We start from the raw sequence: 20,269 nt of genomic DNA on the forward strand, positions 1-20,269 counted from the left end.
ACCCCCACCTCACTACAACCTCCTTTCAGGTAGCTGTAGAGAGAGATAAAATCTCCCCTGAGCCTTCCCTTTCCAGACCAAACAACCCCAGAAATAGGAGTTATGTATCATAATGTGACAGAGCATTAGGTAGAACTTTACTGCCTGTAAACAGATTGAAAACCTACAGATCTGGATTGAATTGTTTCTTCAGTGTTCTTGAATAGGTTATTTCCTGTTTATTTGGGCTGGATGGCATTTGGGGCATTGTAGGATTCTTTCTCCAGAAAGTATTTATTGCAATCAAAATGACTGACCATGTGCAGCATTTAGAGGTAGCGAAAGAAGTTTGAGAGGTTTAGTCCACCACTGCCTGGTTTCCAGGGTGGGAGAACTTCGTTCTCCAGGCTTTTCTCGCTGGTGTCATGTTCCTGTTCTGCTGGGTTGGAGGAATCTCTCCAGAGGTGGGGGGAAATTTCACAACCTGCGTTGGCTTAAGCACACGTCCGCAGGACGCTATATAGGTGATCGTGGAGCAGTAGCTCTGCTGGGCTTGACCCGCACGGTCGAAATCCGGTGCTGTTGCCAGCCCGGGGGGAACCTGTCCAGAGCCTTCCTTGCCGTCGCTCTCTGGTTCTCAGCCTTAACTGCAGACCACGCCGTATGGTCTTCGAGGGGACAGGGCTGTGGCGGACCCGCTGCTCTCCCGGCTCTTCGCCTTTCGCTGCCTCCTCTTACCGGTGCCGACGCTGCTCCCGACAGCTCTTTCTCTCTGGGGCTGCGCTCGGGGCCGGGCCCAGCCGAGCGGGTACCCCTCCCTTCCCGCCTGGACCCCGGGCAGCCCCCGCCGCGAGTGCAGCGGCCGCGCAGATTCTCCCCGCCCTCTGCCCCCCCGCGGCCGCCGGGATCGGTCCTCCCAGCGCGTCGCCGCCGCCTTGGCTCCTCCTTGTCCTTCCTCGCGTGATTTTTATCGCGTCCATTTTTCGTGCGGGGGTAAATAAATAAATAAATAAGGGCCGTCGCCGCCCAACCCGCGCGGTGCCACTAGGGGCGGCAGCTGGGCCCCGGCCCCGCTGAGGTGGGGGAGGCGGCGGGGCGATGCGGAGCCCCCTCCCGTGACTCCGGCGCTCCGCCATGCCATGGGTTAGGCGGACTCCATCCCGCAGCCGAGAGAGCACCAGCCAAGCGAGGCGGCGGCAGGAAGCGGCGCGGCTCGGCCGAGGAGCGGCGGCAGGAGGCGGTGGCGGCGGGAGGCGGGCGCGGTGCTCCGCCGGCCCCTCCATGGACGGCGGCGAGGAACTATGAGCCGCGGCCGGCGGCCGGGACTGGCGCTCGCCCGCTGGGGCTTTCCCCGCTGCGCGCCCCTGGGCGCCGGGGCCCCGCTGTCACCCGGTCCCCGTCTCGCCCATCCCGGCAGCCTCTGTCCCCGTCCCCTGACCCCCGCCGCTGGCTCCGTCCCCCTCCCTCCCCTCTGGGTGTTCGGAGTTAGGACAATCGCTCTCGCACCCAAACCACAGCGCTCCCGCAGCTAATCCTGCCCTTTCCGCGCTCCCTCCACACCCCGCCTCTGGCCCTTCCTCTCCCAGCTCTGCTCTCTCCCCTCCCTGCTCCCCCAGCTCGCCCCCGGGGCCCCTCTGTCCCTGTCCTCCCGCTGCCCCCGGCGAGCCGGTGGCCGGGCGGGTGGGAGCGAGGTCGGGGCTGCTGGCCACCCCGCCCCTCCCCGGAGGGGCCGTCATTAGGCTGCCGGTTGATTACAGGGTATTGATTTGTATGTGCTTCTCCCGGCGCCGGCGGCGGCCGCTCCCGCTGGAGTTAGGGCAGCGCTTTCCGTAGCGGCGGCGAGCTCCCTTCAAACATGTCGGCTCCCGCCGGGCCCCGGGGTGGCCCCGCTGCTCCCCAGCCTCCGCAGGCTCCTCAGCCCGAGATGCCGGACCTCAGCCACCTCACGGAGGAAGAGCGGAAGATCATTCTGGCCGTCATGGACCGCCAGAAGAAGGAAGAGGAGAAGGAGCAATCTGTGCTCAAGTAAGGGCGGGCGCATCCCTTTCTCGTTCTCCCGGCCCGTGGTCGCGGGCGCGGAGGTCTCTTCCCTGTCCTCGGGGGACTACTCGGCCGGGGTGGGAGAGAGGAGCCGGGCAGCTGGGGGGCGGGCAGGGGTGCCCGTGCCTCGGCAGCTGCTCGGCGCCGGGCGAGTGTGGGATACGGCGGGGCAGCGTCGGGGCCGGGAAGGCGGCGGGGCGCCGCGGCCCGGGCTCGCCGCCCGCTTCAGCCCCGCGGCACGGGGCGGGCGGCGGCGTGGCGGTTCCGACTCCGCACGCCCCGGCGCTGGCGGGGGCAAGGCGCCCAACATGGCCGCACAGGTGCCGTTCTCACCCGGCGTGTGCCATCAGGAGGAAGGGGGGGTGGGTCGGGGCGGCGGTTGGCGCCGCCGGATGGGGGCGGAACGGCGGCATCGGGCCCCGTCCCGGGGGCGCGGCGGGCTCGGGGCTGGTGGCGCCGGCCCTGCGGGGCGCTGGTGCGGCCGCCCGGGGCAGAGAGAGACCGCCGGGGCCTAGGCGCCATCCGTCTCGCTGGGGTGGGTTTGCCACAGCCGCCATCTTCCCCCGACAACGTGTCTGCCGCCCGCCCCCGCCCCGCTGCTCTTTCCAAGCGTGAGCTCCGGCGCCTGGGGAAGCGGGACTCCCTGCAGCCCGCCCGGCTTCAGCCCCGGGAGCTGTCCGCGGCCCGGCTTCAGCCCCGGGAGCTGTCCGCGGCCCGGCTTCAGCCCCGGGAGCTGTCCGCGGCCCGGCTTCAGCACCGGGAGCTGTCCGCGGCCCGGCTTCAGCACCGGGAGCTGTCCGCGGCTCTGCAGCTCTTGCAGCCCGGTCCGTTGCTGGCTGGACACTGGTGGGGAAGGCATGAGCCACCGGCCTCGGGGGGATCCGGCCCTGCCAAAGGTGTGCGGGTCCCGCCGTGGTGTGTGGCGTGGGCCGTGCCCTCCCCTCGGCTGCCGGGAGAGGGGAGTGGAGTAAACTCAAGGAAACTGTTCTCTCTCGGTGGCACAGGAATCATGCGGACTTCTAACGGCTTAAAAATAGGCAAAGCTACTGCTGTCGTGGCTGTGACTTTTATGAGTGCAATGAAGTTGAAGCAGTAAGCTGGTTTTTATACCAAAATCAGTACTGTGTCTTGGTCTTGTTACCTGCAGCTGGCCCATCACACTCAGTACCTGGAAGCTGGCTTCTGGGCTTTAGCTGTTGGCTGTGGAAGTCTGTTTCCAAGATTCATGGCATTAGTGTTAGTGTCATAACAAAAACTTTAGCCATCATTTGTGTGGCACCTACTAAACTGTGAGGCGATCTTCGCAAACTATTTCAATGTCCGTTTAAAAAGGTTCTTTTATTGGGTGAACATTTTGAAGAAAGAGTGGTGCAAGCACTGGAAATAAAGTGCCATACCTTGTTTTATCACTGCCTCTCAATCTCCAGCTATAAAATTTGCTTGCTATTGTGATACTTTTAAAGCATTTTAGACTCCTTTACAGTGCTAAATTGCGTGGCATATCAAAAAACCCACCAATTTTTGTCTACAATTTCTGCACCCCTAAAAATCATTAACAAAGAAGGTAAATGGAAAATTATTCAAGTTGCAGTTTAGATATTTAGTAATAGCATTGCAGTTTTAAACACCGCTCCTGGCAGCTTTTGTTGCAGACAGTACTACTTCTGGTCCAATACAAAGGACAATTTCAGTATGATACTAGGATCGGCTTGAACTGTTAAGCCTACAAATGGAGAATAAGCTGTTCTCAAGTAGTAACAAGGTAAAACCAACTTAAGAAAGGAATCAGAACTGTTTTAATTTGAAGTCTTCAGAATCTTGAAAGCAGAGAATGGACAAAAGAAAGGTCTTCACAAATCTAAAGATAAACTTCATATGATATTTCATTTCTCATTCTTTCTTGCTAAAGATGAGTGTAAGACGCAAGGGAAATTGTGTGACATCAAATTTAAACACAGTGGATAGCCTAAAACAGCTTTCTCAGGAAAATGCTGTTGCCAGTGGGATTTGGATAGATGGCCCATAGTATTTTACAGGATGCTGACAAGTGACCTGATGTCAGATGAGTAACTTGACAGTTTAATTTTTCTTAAAGTGAAGTAGCTCCTTGAACTGTCAGGTACATGTTTTTTTCTGAAAACATCTACAGATTTATTAAGCACAGCCCTCCACAAAGTCATCCCAGAGCTTGCACTGGATTTTAAGGTAGATATTACTGAATTTAATTCTCTTGACAGATGTTTTCCCTCTGTCAAGAGAAGAGAAAGCAGAAGAAAGAAAAAAACCCATATTTATGTGAATGAGCTACTGTTACTGCATAGAGATAAATATAGAGCTAAATCCTGCCGTCTTTGTTCAAGTGTAATTCTCCTCGAAGGCAAGCTCCTTTTGAAGTGGGAGGTATTTTTGTCTGACTAAGCAATAAAATTGTGTCATTTCATTCCATGGAGAATTATGGGAGGATAAAAAGGGAGGCTGAAAACAAGAGTTGACATTTAGAAATGTTATCACAAGAAATGTTCAAATGTTGTAGAAAGCAGCAAGCATGGTTTTCCTCTTTTCTTTTTTTTTTTTTATAATTTATGGTGCTTGAGTGTCAATATGAATGGCTAGTTGCTGGGCTCTACTTCCTTTCTCCATTCTATTTCTGTTTTGTGCTTTTCAGATCCTTATGGTGTGCCCATCAGTGTGGTATTTGAGCATCTTCCAAAAGTGCATTAAGTAGTGTGACTCACATCTGTAATGTGGACTATTTATTCTTTTCCTTTCACTCCCTGGGGTAAATATGTGTGGATTTAAAATAGATACATAACTTCTTCTCCTTATGCTTGTTTTACTCTTCTTGGGGAAAGGAAATGCAGATGGTATTGAGTTGTAATCTGTAGCAGCTAATAGTGATCAGGTCAGCATGAATTCTTGCCAGGATTTGCTGGAACATGATGGCATGGAGAATAGAAGCTTTCCAGATTTGCTCTCTCCTTTGGCCTGGTTTGGTCTGTGAAATACGCCTGGCTACAGTTGTGCACTGTATTCCTGTGATGGAGCTTCCGTATTCCTGTGGTGGAGCTTCTGCCTTAAAAAGAAGGATGGGCATCAAACTCTGCTGCTTTGACTGTCTCCCTTATGGAATTTTTGGGACCCTTAGAGTTCATTTTGAATGTCGTGTACTAAGATGGTGCCTTTTTGACAAGGTCACCGAATGTATATTTTGCACATGTGCTTTTTTACTTTTAATTTGTACTTTATTTCTATATGAAAGGACTAGCATGAGAGGATACTCACAGAAAAAAGATTCTTAGAAGATGCTAGGATGCTGACATTATTTATAAAGACTAATGTTTCAGCCTGTGTGGTATGCATATACACTTTTGTGTTTGTAGAATCATGAGTTTTGAGATCCTTTTCCTAGCTATTTTAAAGATAAAATGCTCTCCTTGTAAAGTCAGCTCTGGAGCTCTGAAAATACAGACATTTCATTTTCTCTTGGGTATGGATAGTTTGGCCTAGTAGAAGACAAATTTTCCCAAGAGGAATTTCATTATTAAATCATCCAGCTTTTCATGAATTTGCAAAACATCACAGGTTAACCATGAGGTCCTTAGGTCCTTATAAAAGATTTCTTTGTATTTGTCCACCTAAAATCAGCTGGCATTGTCATCTGTTTTATCCAGGGGGACAAGACAGATGGAAACATGGTGGGCTAGCTACAGAATGGTGGCTCTCTGTTAGCCACTACTTTCAAGTCCAGAGAAAGCTTGAGGAAGGCTTGACTGACTGCGGCTTCCTTGTGCTTAGTTGCCTTGTTGGTGATTGTACAGCCGTGGTAAAAATTGGGTAGCTACACTGACTGAAACAAAATCTTTGCCAAGCAGACCTCAAAGAAGCTAGACTGTGTGGGATCCATGTGGCACTGTGGGTGGGTGGGATGTGGGGCAGGATGCTGGGCCTCAGGGAGAGAAAGTGATAGATTGATGGCTGTGAGTCCCAGTAGTGTAAATATCTGCCTCACAAAGCTATTGTAGTGCTTTATAAACAATTATCCTACTTTATAAATAATCAACTCTGATTTACACTGCTTTAAAAACATTGTGTGTTTAAGATTTGGATTTCAGGGCTGAAGGGATGAAAACAATGTAGGTGGTGATTATTGGATTTTGTTTTTTGAAAATAGAGATAATGTATGAGGATTTTGAAAGTGTATAGGGTAATGCAAAAAGATTTGCTTTTTGCTTGATGATAAACTAGTACTCCAGGCAATGTTAGTTGTTTAAGTTAATGCTTCCATAACTTTACGCTGTGTTTTGTCTGAATCTGGAGTGCTGATCAGAACACTCCATTGCTATACCACTCATCATTTTGCTCTTGTTTCTATGTATTATAAAATAAAATATGATCAAGGTGACTTTAAAAGTAATAACACAGTGTAAAATAAGTGATAGTGGAAGTCATACAAAAATACATAGTTGAGGAAGATAGGTGTCCCATTTCATGCCCTGCCCTGTTTCATGCCCTTTTCCCTTCTTACCACCTCGTTCTCTGCTCCCTCTAATGTTATCATTTCCTCTATCTTTTGTTTTAACAATTTGTACTGCTTTTTGGATCTCTCTCAAAATGGTCATTATTCCTTGCCCTTCTCTCTTGCCACGTGCTTAGACATCTTATATTGTAGGTAATACTTGTCAGGATGTTGTGTTTGTACCATTTGGTCTTCAAGAAGACCTGCTGTTTATAACTGTTCTCTAAAGTATCTAGCATACTTTTGGGCAGTGTCTACAAATATTAGCAGGAGTACTTCCTCTTAGTGACTAAGCAGAATGTATCTAGAGATTATACAGACTGGCAGTTACAGTAATTACTGAGCTTGCTGATGTTTATGTTGAGTAAAATTTCAGAAGAGTGCAATAGTGCTGATGTTCCCACATTCAAGAAGTACAAGCAGAATGGGTTGCATGTGCAAAGACCTGACATCATATGGGGTGGAAAAAAAGGAAAACTGATACAGGATTTAGTTAACAAAGAACTCAGAAAAACTAGGTATTTAACACTAGTCAGTATGTGCTTTCTAAAATTTTGTCTGATAAATCTCTTTCTGCAACTTAATTTTACATCTGAAAGACAAGAGTGTAGATCATAATTTAAGGTGCTGAGACTATATCCTAGAAAGCGGTGAATGGGTGAAATGCAGTGGTGTCTGGAGGTGAGGTTAGAGGACTGAATGGTCCACTCTGGATTTTGTCTGCCCATATCTGTGACCTGGGTAATGTTTAAATAACTGAGAATGTCAAATAATTGATTTTTCCATTGAAATAACAGCTTAATTAGAAGATATATTGCAAGTGCAAAAATACACAGAACTGATAGGTTACTACATAACTAATATAAAATATTTTTTTTAACCTGCCAGTGAATGTTTAAAATACTTGCAGCATATTCAGAGTTCTGGAATAAGGAGGAAAAATTAATGTAGTTGTTTGAAATGTAATCCAGTGGAATATGGATTTAACCATGTATATGGATGTTCAGTTTTTATCCGTAAGGTAGATTTGACAGTGTTGGGAATTTATTTCAGTTGAATGCCTCCTCTCATGCCTCTGTTTTTCTGGCTTCCTGAAAGTTTTACCATTTTACCACATTTACAATCAGTCAGAATGTTATGAATATTTCTAGCATCTGTAGGCCTACCTTTTCCAAGAAGGATACTTTTGTATTGCTGTCTTTTTCTCGAGCATTTTCTCTGATGTCCTTTTTTGAGAGGAACTTGGGGAGATAAAACTCAGAAAACACAAGAAATGAGGAGTTGTGATTTCTTCTATACTTGTTTGACTGCAGCAGACATTACACCTTAGAAATGAACTTTGAGAGGGCAATGATTTTAAAGTTAAGATTAGGTCATGTGGGCTGTCTTAATCATATGTCTTACTATACCATGGTTAATGGCTGCAAGTTATCACGGATAACCTAATCTCTTAAAAAATGGGCAAGAGTGAGTCTTCTTAATTTAGACTCATGAGGAGGAAGAATCTAAATACTAATTGTTTAGAAATGGCTTTCAAAACCAGTTGTCTTTCACAAATGCATTCATGTTATAAATCTTAAGTTCAGATCAAACCAGAGTTATCAATGTTCACTGAGTTTAGGTTTTGTCTCTTTTGGAGGGCTATGTGGTGTAATAGGAGGAACTGTTACATCCTTGAAGTATAACTGTCTGTTGAGGGTATATTATAGTTTATTATTAAGAGCAGTTTACATCAAGTCTGGTAGTACTTTTGTAAACTCAGTAAACTCCATCATCTTGTGTTTTGTTAAACTTCTGGTGATAAAACTAGAGAATTGGTGCTTTGCTGAAAAGCTGACTCTGCATGATACTGTGTTGTGACTGTTTCCTCATGTTGTTTCTCCAAGGTATTTTCTTGAAGATGCAAAGGGATCAGTCAGGACTGAGATTATAAGAGTTAATGTAACAATACAAGATTGTACAGGGGAGTAGTAGTTCATTTCAGAAGTTAATACGTATCATTTTGGGGGAGTAAGAGTTCAAAGTAGTTTATACTGTTCTGTTTTCATTGAAGGTAGAAGACAGTTCTTTTCTAGTCTTGAATTCAGATATCAGCTGTCATCACATTTCTCTGCCTAAGCATGTTTGCAGAGTGATCTTAGCTGCATTTTGATAAATTGAAATAAAATTCATGCATTTTGATAGGGGAGAAGTTTGTAATAGTTGACTTTATGTATCTTTTGGAGTTTTAAAGTTTTAATGTGAAACTCTAAAGAATATATTGGATTTAAACTTTAAACGCTTTTACGAAAACTGTAGTGAGATATCCTGTTTGTTCTAGCAGGAGTTAGTGAGACCTGAACTTGTGTTTCCGAAAAGGTCTGAGTGCTGCTATTTAGAAAATTCGCAAAGAAAATCTTTAAAGCATAAAAGGTTACTTTTCACTGTCTCTGTAGGGTTGATTTTTTCTTCTTATATCTCATATGAAGTTGTTTAAATACTTCCTGATTACTTATTTCTCTTTTCAACATTAATATTTCTAAGGTGAATGGTTTCTTATAATAAATACTATATTTTATTTATACATAGAATATATCACAGGTCATGTAGCCTTGGTAGCTATATGATATAATGTGGCATTTTGGCTCTATGTATTTGTGAGGGCAGTCTTTATTTAGAATGTGTATTATCTTAATCATATAAAGGACCTCAAATATTTTGACCCTTAAATAAAGTTGTGAGTTAGAAGCAGTCAGTTTCTTTAGAAATGTTTTGCAACTGTCTTTCACATAACTTTTCAGAAATGAGCACTCCAGAATGTTTGCAAGAAATCTTTTTGCATGTAGTGTTGCTCTGACTCTTGGTGCATTTATAAATTTACTTCTTTACAGAATGAATGAGTGAGAAGTAATGCTTAAAGCTGTTTAAAGCCCAGAGAACACACAGAATAATAGAAATGGGCTGGTTGGGATCTTCCAATTCATCCTTTGCCTCAAGGTATGACCAGCTATAAGTAGCAATTCCTGACACTTGTTTGTCTAATCTGGTGATTCCCAACTGTGAGGGCTCACCTAGCTAGGGAAATAAATAGGTTTCATGGCCAAAGCAAGGGCACATAACAGATGACACACAGAGTTCAAGCTAATCTGTTCTGCAAGTGCTCTGCTGCCTACATGGGAAAACGTGAGGGGTGGGCCAAACAGATCTTATGGTAAAACTCTTGTGTCCAGTATGAAACTTTTATATTTTTTTCAGATGCTAATTTAGTACTGAAAGGTGTAACAGTGAATCCAACTACTGACTTAACCAGGAATAGAGATTCCTTATTCCTTGAATTCTGTAAGTAGTCTTAGGTTCTCAGAGTTATTAGATTTTTTTCCCCTAGTTTTAACCCTAAATTTCTTTCTGGCCATTTGCTACTTACTCTACAGTGGAAATGCAGAACAGTCTGTTAGTTTTCTGTCTGCAGCAACCTTTCAGATCTTTCACAAAAGTGATCATTTCTCATCCTGTAGATTCTTCTTATCTCCTTTCTGTGGACTCAGCAGGTTGTATTTCTAGACTTGTGACCATTCTTGTTGCTATTCTTTATACACTTTCGAACTGATCTTTTTTTTTTTTTTTTCCTTTTTTTTTTTTTGAAATACAAGGTCCAAAACTAGACATGGTATTCCAAACAAAAGTGTATGGGGAGAGCACAAGGACAACACCACATGTCTTGCACTGAACACTTTCCTTGTCCAGTCAGTGTTATGTGTTCTGGCTTTTTGTGGTGATACAGAATTATGGACTTGGACATGGTCAGCTTGTGATCTGCTGTACCTTCAACATGCTTTTCTGCAGAATGCCTGCTGAATCAATGATTCCTTATTTTGTATTTTGAAGTTGATTACATCAGCTATGCACAGTGTTTGTCTTCATCCCTGTTGAATTGTATTCTGCCTGTATCAGATGCCTCTTACGAATTTTGCATTAGAGTGCTCAAATAAAATGCACAAACAGCCCTTGGAGCAAGAATGAGGATTTGCCTCTGGAGTCTCCTAATCAGAGCTATTTAGACATTCTCTTGCTTGTCCATACATTCACATTCCTGACTGCACAGTTGCACAACTTCACTGGTAGAATGCAGAATAATCTTACTCCAATTTTGTCCATAGCCTGTCCACTAGGGAAGAGAGCTGTGTTCAAGTCTTCTCAAGTTGTGAAGGGTCTACCCCACAGATCTTACACCTCCCTCGAAAGGCATAAGTGCTGTAGTGCTGTAAGGGAAACAGTTGCATTCTCTGATGTATTTACTCAGTTGGTGGAAGTTGTTGGCTGACTTGCAGTCAAATATGACAAAAAAGCTGAGGACCCAAGGATACTTAATTAACTAATGAAATAGATGGGTAGTGGAAAGGGGTTGGGCATGTTCTTGACCATGGAAAAGTCTGCTCACACCTTATTACATACCAGGGAGTCCTTCCAGGGAAGAACCAGCCATAGACATCAAAATAAGGCAATCACGAGTCCTCACAAAATCAGACTTCTTTAGGTTCAGCACATAAAGAGCTGCTTCATTAATGAAAATGGTTGCCTCAGTTTTGTTACCATTTTCATTCCTGTGTTACAACATTTAGAGCTTGGGTTAAGGATTAAGCCCAGAGTATCACTGGGATTCTTCTGACCAGGTGTGAATATTTACAGTGTAAGACGTCTTGCATCTGAAATCTCTTTAAATTAAATTTAAAGGAAATGGAAATAAAGAGGTGCTTTCAGGGTGTGATCCACCTCATCTTAAATTAGACATTTAGAATCATAGAATGGTTAGGGTTGGGAAGGACCTTAAGATCATCTAGTTCCAACCCCCCTGCCATGGGCAGGGGCACCTCACACTAAATCATCTCACCCGATGCTTCATCCAGCCTGGCCTTGAACACTGCCAGGGTGGAGCATTCACAACTTCCCTGGGCAACCTATTCCAGTGTCTCACCACCCTCACAGTAAAGAACTTCTTCCTTATATCGAATCTAAACTTCCCCTGTTTAAGTTTTAACCCATTACCCCTTGTCCTATCACTACAGTCCCTAATGAAGAGTCCCTTCCCAGCATCCTTATAGGCCCTCTTCAGACACTGGAAGGCTGCTTTGAGGTTTCCATGCAGCTTTCTCTTCTCCAGGCTGAACAGCCCCATCTTTCTCAGCCTGTCTTCATACGGGAAGTGCTCCAGCCCCCGATCAACCTCATGGCCCTCCTCAGGACTTGTTCCAACAGTTCCATGTCCTTTTTATGTTGAGGACACCAGAACTGCACACAATACTCCAAGTGAGGTCTCACGAGAGCAGAGTAGAGGGGCAGGACCACCTCCTTCGACCTGCTGGTCACGCTCCTTTTGATGCAGCCCAGGATACGGTTGGCTTTCTGGGCTGCGAGTGCACACTGCCGGCTCATGTTCATTTTCTCATCAATGAACACCCCCAAGTCCTTCTCCACAGGGCTGCTCTGAATCTCTTCTCTGCCCAACCTGTAGCTGTGTCTGGGATTGCTCCGACCCAGGTGTAGGACCTTGCACTTGGCATGGTTAAACTTCATGAGGTTGGCATCAGCCCCCCTCACAAGCGTGTCAAGGTCCCTCTGGATGGCATTCCTTCCCTCCAGTGTATCAACCGAACCACGCAGCTTGGTGTCATCGGCAAACTTGCTGAGGGCGTACTCAATCCCATTGCCCATGTCAGTGATGAAGATGTTGAACAAGACCGGTCCCAACACTGATCCCTGAGGGACACCACTTGTTACTGGTCTCCAGCTGGACACTGAGCCATTGACCACAGCTCTTTGCGTGCAGTCATCAGCCAATTCTTTATCCACCAAGTGGTCTACCTATCAAATTGATGTCTCTCCAATGTAGAGACAAGGATGTCATGTGGGACAGTGTCAACCGCTTTGCACAAGTCCAGGTAGATGACATCAACTGCTCTACCTCTGTCCATCAGTTCCGTAGCCCCGTCATAGGCGGCCACGAAATTGGTCAGGAGGATTTCCCCTTAGTGAAGCCATGCTGGCTGTCACCAAGCACCTTGTTGATTTTCATGTGCCTTAGCTTGTCTTCCAGGAGAATCTGCTCCAAGATTTTGCCAGGCACAGAGGTGAGACTGACTGGTCTGTAATTCCCTGCGTCATCCATTTTCCCCTTCTTGAAAATGGGGGTTATATTTCCCTTTTTCCAGTTGTCAGGAGCTTCACCTGACTGCCATGATTTTTCAAATATGATGGCCAGTGGCTTAGCAACTTCATTTGCCAGCTCCTTCAGGAACTGTGGATGGATTTCCTCAGGTCCCGTGGACTTGTGTACGTTCAGGTTTTTAAGATGGTCTTGAACCAGATCCTCTCCTACAGTGGGCCCAAGGTCTTAATTCTCAGAGTCCCTGCATCTGCCTTCTAAGACTTGGATGGTGTGGTCAGAGCCTTTGCCAGTGAAGACCGAGGCAAAGAAGTTATTCAGAACCTCAGCCTTCTCCAAATAAAGGGTAGCCAGTTCTTCTGATAGCTTCCAGAGAGGGCCATGTTGTCCCTAGTCTGTCTTTTATTTGCAGTGTAACTGTAGAATCCCTTCCTGTTTTCTTTCACATGCGTAGCCAAGTTTAAGTCTAACTGTGCCTTAGCTTTCCTAACCTGGTCCCTAGCTTCCTGAACAACATCCCTCTGTTCTTCCTAGGCCACTTGTCCTTGCTTCCACCTTTTATAAGCCTCTTCTTTCCTTCGAAGTTTCTTCAGCAGCTCCTTATCCATCCAAAGAGGTCTCCTGGCCCTCCTGCTGCACTTCCTTCTAGTCGGGACCCAACACTTGTGGGCTTGTAGCAGGTGATCCTTGAATATCAACCAAGAGTCTTGGGGCCCCCTGCTCTCTAGGGCTATATACCATAGAACCTTACTAAGAAGGTTCCTGAAGAGGCCAAAGTCTGCTCTCTTGAAGTCCAGGGCAGTGAGTTTGCTGCACGCTCTTCTTACTGTCCTGAGGATCACGAGTTCGACTGTCTTGTGATCATTACAACCAAGGCTGCCCTGGAGCATCACGTTTCCAACCAGCCCTTCCCTGTTGGTGAGCACAAGGTCGAGCATGGGACCTCTCTGTGTTGGCTCCTGTTACTTGCAGGAGGAAGTTGTCTTCCACAGAATTGAGGAACCTCCTGGAGTGCTTGTGCTGGGCCGTACATATATTTTATACTTTGTTCAAAAAGCCTTTGAAGAACGAGATCTAAAAGAAGACCCTGGAAAATAAGATCTTTCCAGCATGTGGAATTAAGCATACCTATCAACAAAAGTACATTGCAAAAAAAAATTTCACATGCCATTCACCGAGAAGAATGATTAATGGATATTTTAAGCCTCATAGAAACTCATAGCTTAAGGTAGTCTGGTTGCTAGATGAGAAGTTACAAACATAGGATTTTTGTATTGCAACCTTAAATCTGTGTGACTTTCAGAGCCTAAGAAAACTTTATAAACTCAGCTTAAGTTTATTATTTCTTTCTATTACTTACACATTCTCTTTTGTTATGTATCAATGGAAGTTAGAGACATTTCAGTATATACTTTGAATGCCTTATATGCTTTGAATTTTTTCTTTTCTGCCAGTTAGTGATTGCTGAAACAATATTTATTTAGCTATTGTGCGTTTACAAGTTGGTATTTCCCTTTTGATAGTAGTCTACTAAAAAATACTATTGAATTGCTGTGAGTTCTGACTTCAGTGCTTTCTTGCTTTAAAAGCCTGGATGAACTGGTATCTGCAGATGTTATGTGGTATAGATATCAAATATATTTTTGATGAATCAGGTCCTAAGACAGTTTGAGAACATGGGTTTTGATTCAGCATTCTTCCATTAATTTGGTTAGTGACTGCAATTATGATTTATTTCATTCTGTGTAACCAACTGCTACACAGTAAGTGACAGCTGAACAATGTATTATCTAACAGCTAGAAAAATAGCATCACTGTCACATTTAGGAGGCTGAGGATTATACTTACGTTGAACACGTGTTTTGTACTAAAGTTAAAATGTTTTGGGAAAGTCTTCCTTTTTTCAAACTACTTGTAACATTGCAGATATGACATATCACAGTAAGCACTATGAACTATTTAAAAATAAGAAATTAATTTTAACTTATAAATAGAATGAACCTTCTTGTTCTGATTTTTTAATAATTTATTGGCTTGGATGCAAAGTTGTGCCTGTGGATGCTTTGTGGATTGTCTGATTTATGTATAAGTGGTAGATTTGTGAAGCTAAACTTAACTGAATGGGAAATACTTTTCAAGTGTTGATGTTACTTCCGTGATAATGTATGTCACATCAGAAGACATTTCAAGTGAAGCAGTAGTTTTAATTATTCTCTGAACTTTACCAAAAAATGCTAGGGAAATTCAGAAGTTAGCATGTTGTAAAGGTAAGCTAAATCTCAATATGATTGAAAAAAAATTTGTATTTTTACATAGTATCCATGTTTCTTTTTTAAAACTGTATCTTCCACATTTAAAAGTATGTATCAGAAAATCCAAATATATAGTTTCCAACCCGGTTTATCTGAGAAAGTGCTATAGAGGGTGCTGTGAAGGCACTGAGCCAAGAAAAGGTATTTTCAGGATAGAGTACAGAGAAAGTACTTAATGCTTGAAAGTGTTGAATTCTTCCGTCTGCTTGATATCTGAACATGCAGGTGGCCAAAGATGAATGAAATTTAATGAAGTACATTTGAGCACTGATGTACATTTATATATTTTTAATTTCTTTAGGCATGGTTGGAAGATAAGTGTTTTTAGCTACTTGGAGTGTTTATGAGAACGTCTTCCGCAGAATTTACCAAGTGTTCTTGTCTAAAATTTGTTCTGAGTTATATATTTGAAAAGTATTTATAACACAGATATTCTCATGTATAAAAGAAGCTTTTATTTGGAGAAAGACGAAATAAGTATTTAGTTAGACTTTTAACTATTGGTTTGAATGGTAATATTTGTTCTGCACAAAGAAGAGTGATAATAGTTGTAGCATTAGGCCATGATCACACTGACACTTGTGCCCCAACTTAACATCTTAGACTTAAGTAACTATTTCTTAACTCACTAAGATAAGGTATTTAGAAGTAAGAGATTCATTAAGTCAGAGGGGTTTTTTATCTATTTAGTTTTTACCTGTTGTGCATATAAAGAATATAAAATATTTTTCACAGATTACGTGTACTCTTTTAATAAGAAAGGATTTCCTGAAAGTTTACTAGTAAAATTCATTAGTTCAGTCATTGAATAAAGGCTCTGTTGTGTATTTTTTCTATATTGTTATTATTGAAATAATTTAGTGATATACTCAGTTTTAGTCTTAGGTTAGGTCATAAGAAAGAGAAGTTTAGAATTCGCAGCATTTTTTGTCACTTTTCATAGCCATAAGATTTTAACTTGACAAGAGTTTAGGAGTGTTTTATTGTAGTAATCTATTTCTTTGAAAGGGACTGCTGTTCCTAACACCAATAAAGACTAAGCACTTCCTTAATAATGATGACCTATTTTAAAATAGCTCCTGCTTCCCCTTGGCTCTGCTAGGTATTCAGTAAACCTGGCCACAAGAAAGATGGTGGCTTTTGTTAAAAGAGGAAAATTGCCATTAAATATCTTCTGTTTTGGACACAAGTAACTATTATTCAGTATTTATAAAAGTTACTGAATGGTATTATCATGATGTGGAAGGAGATTTAGACAAGAGCTGTACTGTGAATTGCCATTGCTTAATATGTTTGGTCATTATTAGTGTCTCTTTTAGAGATGGTTGGAACATCTGCATAATATTTTTTTGTATTTACATTACTGAAACTTAGTTTAGCCTTAGTTTCAGTTTAATAAGTTTTTATTCAAACAATTTCTCTGTGTGTGATTGTTACTGAATTATTGCCCATCAACCCGATTATTCTTTGCCTTTTAATTCAGAATTAGGTTCATAATGCCGTAATAAATGAAAACTTATGTAAGAGTTTGGAATATGGATATGGAAGCTTGTAACTCACTAGGTTTGTAACTAAAAATTGTATCACTTCTTTTGCAGTCTGGACTAAGTATCTGTACTGGCTTTACGTGTCCAGGTGTTGGCGTGAGGCTGCAGGGGTGCCTTCTGTCAGAAGACACCAGGAGCTACACTCGTATCAGACAGAGCTGGTTTCAGCCAGCTCCAAAATGGACCTACCACTGGCCAAAGCTGATGCCATCAGTGACACTGGTGGTGTCTCTGCAATAACATATTTGAGAGAAAATAAAAAATGCTGTTCAGCAGCTATGAGAGAAAGGAGTGAGAAAAATGTGGGGAAATAGTTCTCTAGATATCAAGGTAGTGAAGAAGGAGAGGAGGAGGTGGTGTAAGTGGTGCTTCAGGTGCTGTAGCAGAGATTCCTCTGCAGCCTATGGTGCAGACTGTGGTGAAGCAGGCTGTGCTCCTGCAGCCCATGGAGATGCATGGTGGAGCAGATATCCACCTGTAGCCTGGACAGGACACTGCGCCGGAAGAGGGAGATACCTGAAAGAGGCTGTGACCATGTGGGCAGCCTGTGCTGGAGCAGGCTCCTGGCAGGACCTGTGGCTTGTGAGGGGATCCCTGCCAGAGCAGTCCATTCCTGAAGAACTGCACCCTTTGGGAGGGACCCATGCCTGGGCTGTTTCTTGAAGAGCTGCCCATTGGTTAGATCCATGTTGGAGCAGTTCATTAAGGACTACATCCCACGGTGGAGCAGGGCAAAAGCGTCAGGAGGGAGCAGCAGAGCTGAAGTGCTATAGACTGACCACAACACCCGTTCCCAACTCACCTGTGCTGCTTGGGGGGTGGAAGTAGAATATTCAGGAGTGAAACTAAGCCTGGGAAGAAGGAAGGGGTAGGAGGAAGGTATTTCTAGCTTTGTTTTTATGTCCACTGTCCTATCTTGTTATTAATTGGCAATTATTTAATCTTCCCAAATTTTGAGTCTGTTTTGCCTGTAACTCATCGTAACTGGTGAGTGATTTCTTGTCCTTATCTCAACCCGTCCTTTCTCAGCCTTTTCCATCTTGTTTTCTGCCCTGTGCTGCTGAGGAAGGAGAATGACAGAGGTTTGGTGGGTGTCTGGCAGCCAGCCAAGGTCAATCCACCACAGTATTTTGCAAATATATTTACAAAGGCTAACTCAAGCCTAGCGATGCCACTTTTCCTGGGTTCCCTGGGGAATTTACACAGCAAGAAAGAGAGGCTTCTCCAGGAGCCAGCTCTGAGGGTCTAAATTCAGCTCCAGAACTCCAGGCAGTTCTCTGCTGTCATTGCAATATAGGCAGCCCTCCTGCCAGCCCAGCTGGTCCTTCCTGACTCCATGACACCATCGTGGCTCCAGTGGAAGTGTCTGCTGAACTGTCTAGTGACTTCAGGGAAGTTAATGTTAAGAAAAGTATTTTCCTCTTCATTTTGGCAGGGAATTTTTTTAAGGTATGAAAAGGAACTAATCTGGTTTACTGCAAGTTCTGCAAGCTGCTGAGCTGGCAGCGCTGAGGGGCTGGGAGAAATTAGCTACAGTCTTCTGGAGTTTCTGGGAGCAATGAACTTATTCCACCTTTTTTTTTTTCCACAGTCTGCAATGACTGGTTATGTTGCAGTCATTGAGAAAAGCAGCAGTCAACACATATGAAATGATTTCTAGTTTTAAAGCTGCTGTTTGAGGTTTATGGGTCAATGCAGCCAGCATTAAAGTTTGAAAGTTTTCTCACGAGGAAAACAAAGGAAATGCTCATAACTTTTTTCTGTTGAATAACGAGTTGGAAGACCATTACTGGTGTTAGTTCAGATAGAACAAGGTTTTGTATATCTGTATCAAATAGTGTATGTGTGTTTTTTATTTCTTGGACATTCTTAATCTGATTTCCTGATATAATGGGATAAGTTTGTTCAGCTCATAGGTCGTGGAAAGAAAGGAGAGAGGAAATACCTTGGATGAAGCTGGCTAAGTGAGTGGGCTCTGGGAGGCTCTAGCTGTGTTTTTGATTTTCTAGTGTGATCTGGGACATAAATAATGAAAGATGTGTTGCGAAAGTTTTAACTGCTGCACACCTGAGCTGTTATAGTTGTACAGGTGACCAGACACTCTTTTTATTGTATAAAATAACGGGAGAATGACTTTACCCCTAGTATGTCAGTTTTTGTATCAAGATGAGATCTTGGGTTCAAATTATGTGGTGGCTTTGGCTCTGTTTACAATTTACTAGAAATGTAGGTTACACGGATATTTTAAAAAAGAGGACATATAAATAAGGTTGTTGTAATTTAATATGTTATTAAAACATCATTTTAAATAATGAATCCTGTAGATAACAACAACTGTGATTGAATTTCAATATGCTAGGGTCATGAATACATGAATTACTGAAAGTTTGAAGGATTACAAAGAGAAGCAGAAAGTGTGAATTTAGCTACTGTCTATGCCATTACATCAGGAAAAAATAGACCTTGCATCAAAACATTTACTCTTTTTCTAATTGTAATAAAAGCAATTGATTCTGCTAAGTTACCGCCTTGCAGACTACTTGTGCATCTGACATGCAGCCTCATTGACTTAATTAAATTTTTTTTTCTGAAAAAAAAAAATGTTTGAGAAATACAGCAAGTAAAAATATTACCATGCTAGTTGAAATTTTCTGAATGCCTACCTAGCTATTTTATTTTTAGAGCAGTGCTATATTTAGAGGGTCATTTCATTCTTTCAGAAGAGAAATTATTAGGACTAGGACTATTAAATATTCACATATTTTGTACTACTTGGTTGCTAATATTAGACAGCATTCATTAGGAGCTACACTCTGTCATTGGTTAGAATTTTTTCTTCTTTTTTTCCTCTTGGATTGCTATAACAGTCATCTTTGATCTGTATTTTACTGAAAAATGAAGCAACTGTCTCCTTTCTTATGCCTCCCCCTAGAATACTCATAAAAATTACTACAGAAGCAAAATTTTACCACGGTAACATGTGAAAAATCCCCAAATGAATGTGATGGTCCTCTTTTCAGAATCAAAGTGCACTCTTCTGGAATGATTTGCTGTCCCCAAATATGAATAAATTATACATTTTCAAATGTCATATTTACTCATAAACCAGCAATTTTATTAAAACAAACTTTATTTTGAGTAGTATTTTCCATAAATATCAGACACGAATTTCCAGAGGGTGTGGAAAGCTTTTACTTTTTCACAGGTTAATATTCAGTGACCGGTTTATGACATGTACTGCGTCTGACTAGGTTACAGTGACTCAGTTATGGGTTGTATGGTTGTGTGAATGCCTTTGTTATTGTAAAATGAAATAATTAAAGGTCTTTCCCCTTAATGCTGTATGTAAAGCAGATGCACTTACACTAGATGTTTCTGTAGAAAATGAGATGGAACTTCAATAGAGATCTGGCTGAGGTGATAATGGAATTATTCTGAAAAAAAGAAATTATGGAGGGCATGTTCTTCTTAAGACATTTTTTCTATCCAAGAAGTGACATATTTCTTTCAGTGCTCCAAATATATGTTTTAAATTATGTAAGTGCTACTTGAATATTTTTAGTTTTACTTACGTTTAGGTTATACAGGGTAGGATTTTCCAATTTTTCCATTTTATGTATATTCCAGGGTTCTGGAAGATGGTCATTTAAGTCAGTCAGTCCTATAGCTTTTAATACAGAAAAATTTTAAATTGTACACTTTCCCCAACTAATTTTTATGGATGTTCCTTGTAAGA

At 43.0% G+C, this 20,269-nt stretch overlaps 1 protein-coding gene across 46 annotated transcripts in view; it reads left to right on the plus strand.

Moving 5' to 3' along the window:
• Positions 1–886: 886 nt before the first annotated feature.
• RIMS2 (regulating synaptic membrane exocytosis 2) overlaps positions 887–20,269 on the plus strand; it is a 448,541-nt gene continuing 429,158 nt past the window's right edge. For 16 of the 46 annotated variants that reach the window (XM_061373319.1, XM_061373320.1, XM_061373343.1 and 13 more), the window contains exon 1: positions 913–2,004. In XM_061373319.1, the coding sequence (XP_061229303.1) occupies positions 1,835–2,004 (170 nt within the window). In that variant the 5' untranslated portion in view covers positions 913–1,834. Of the gene's footprint in view, positions 2,005–20,269 lie in introns of all 46 variants that reach the window. The other 30 variants (XM_061373306.1, XM_061373310.1, XM_061373309.1 and 27 more) reach the window with 8 other exon arrangements.

This window comes from Neopsephotus bourkii, unplaced genomic scaffold, assembly GCF_033783945.1.
Source record: "Neopsephotus bourkii isolate Nb327-2 ecotype Australia unplaced genomic scaffold, CSIRO-AGI_Nbou_v1 NB_1630, whole genome shotgun sequence".
In the NCBI taxonomy this organism is placed as follows: domain Eukaryota; kingdom Metazoa; phylum Chordata; class Aves; order Psittaciformes; family Psittacidae; genus Neopsephotus; species Neopsephotus bourkii.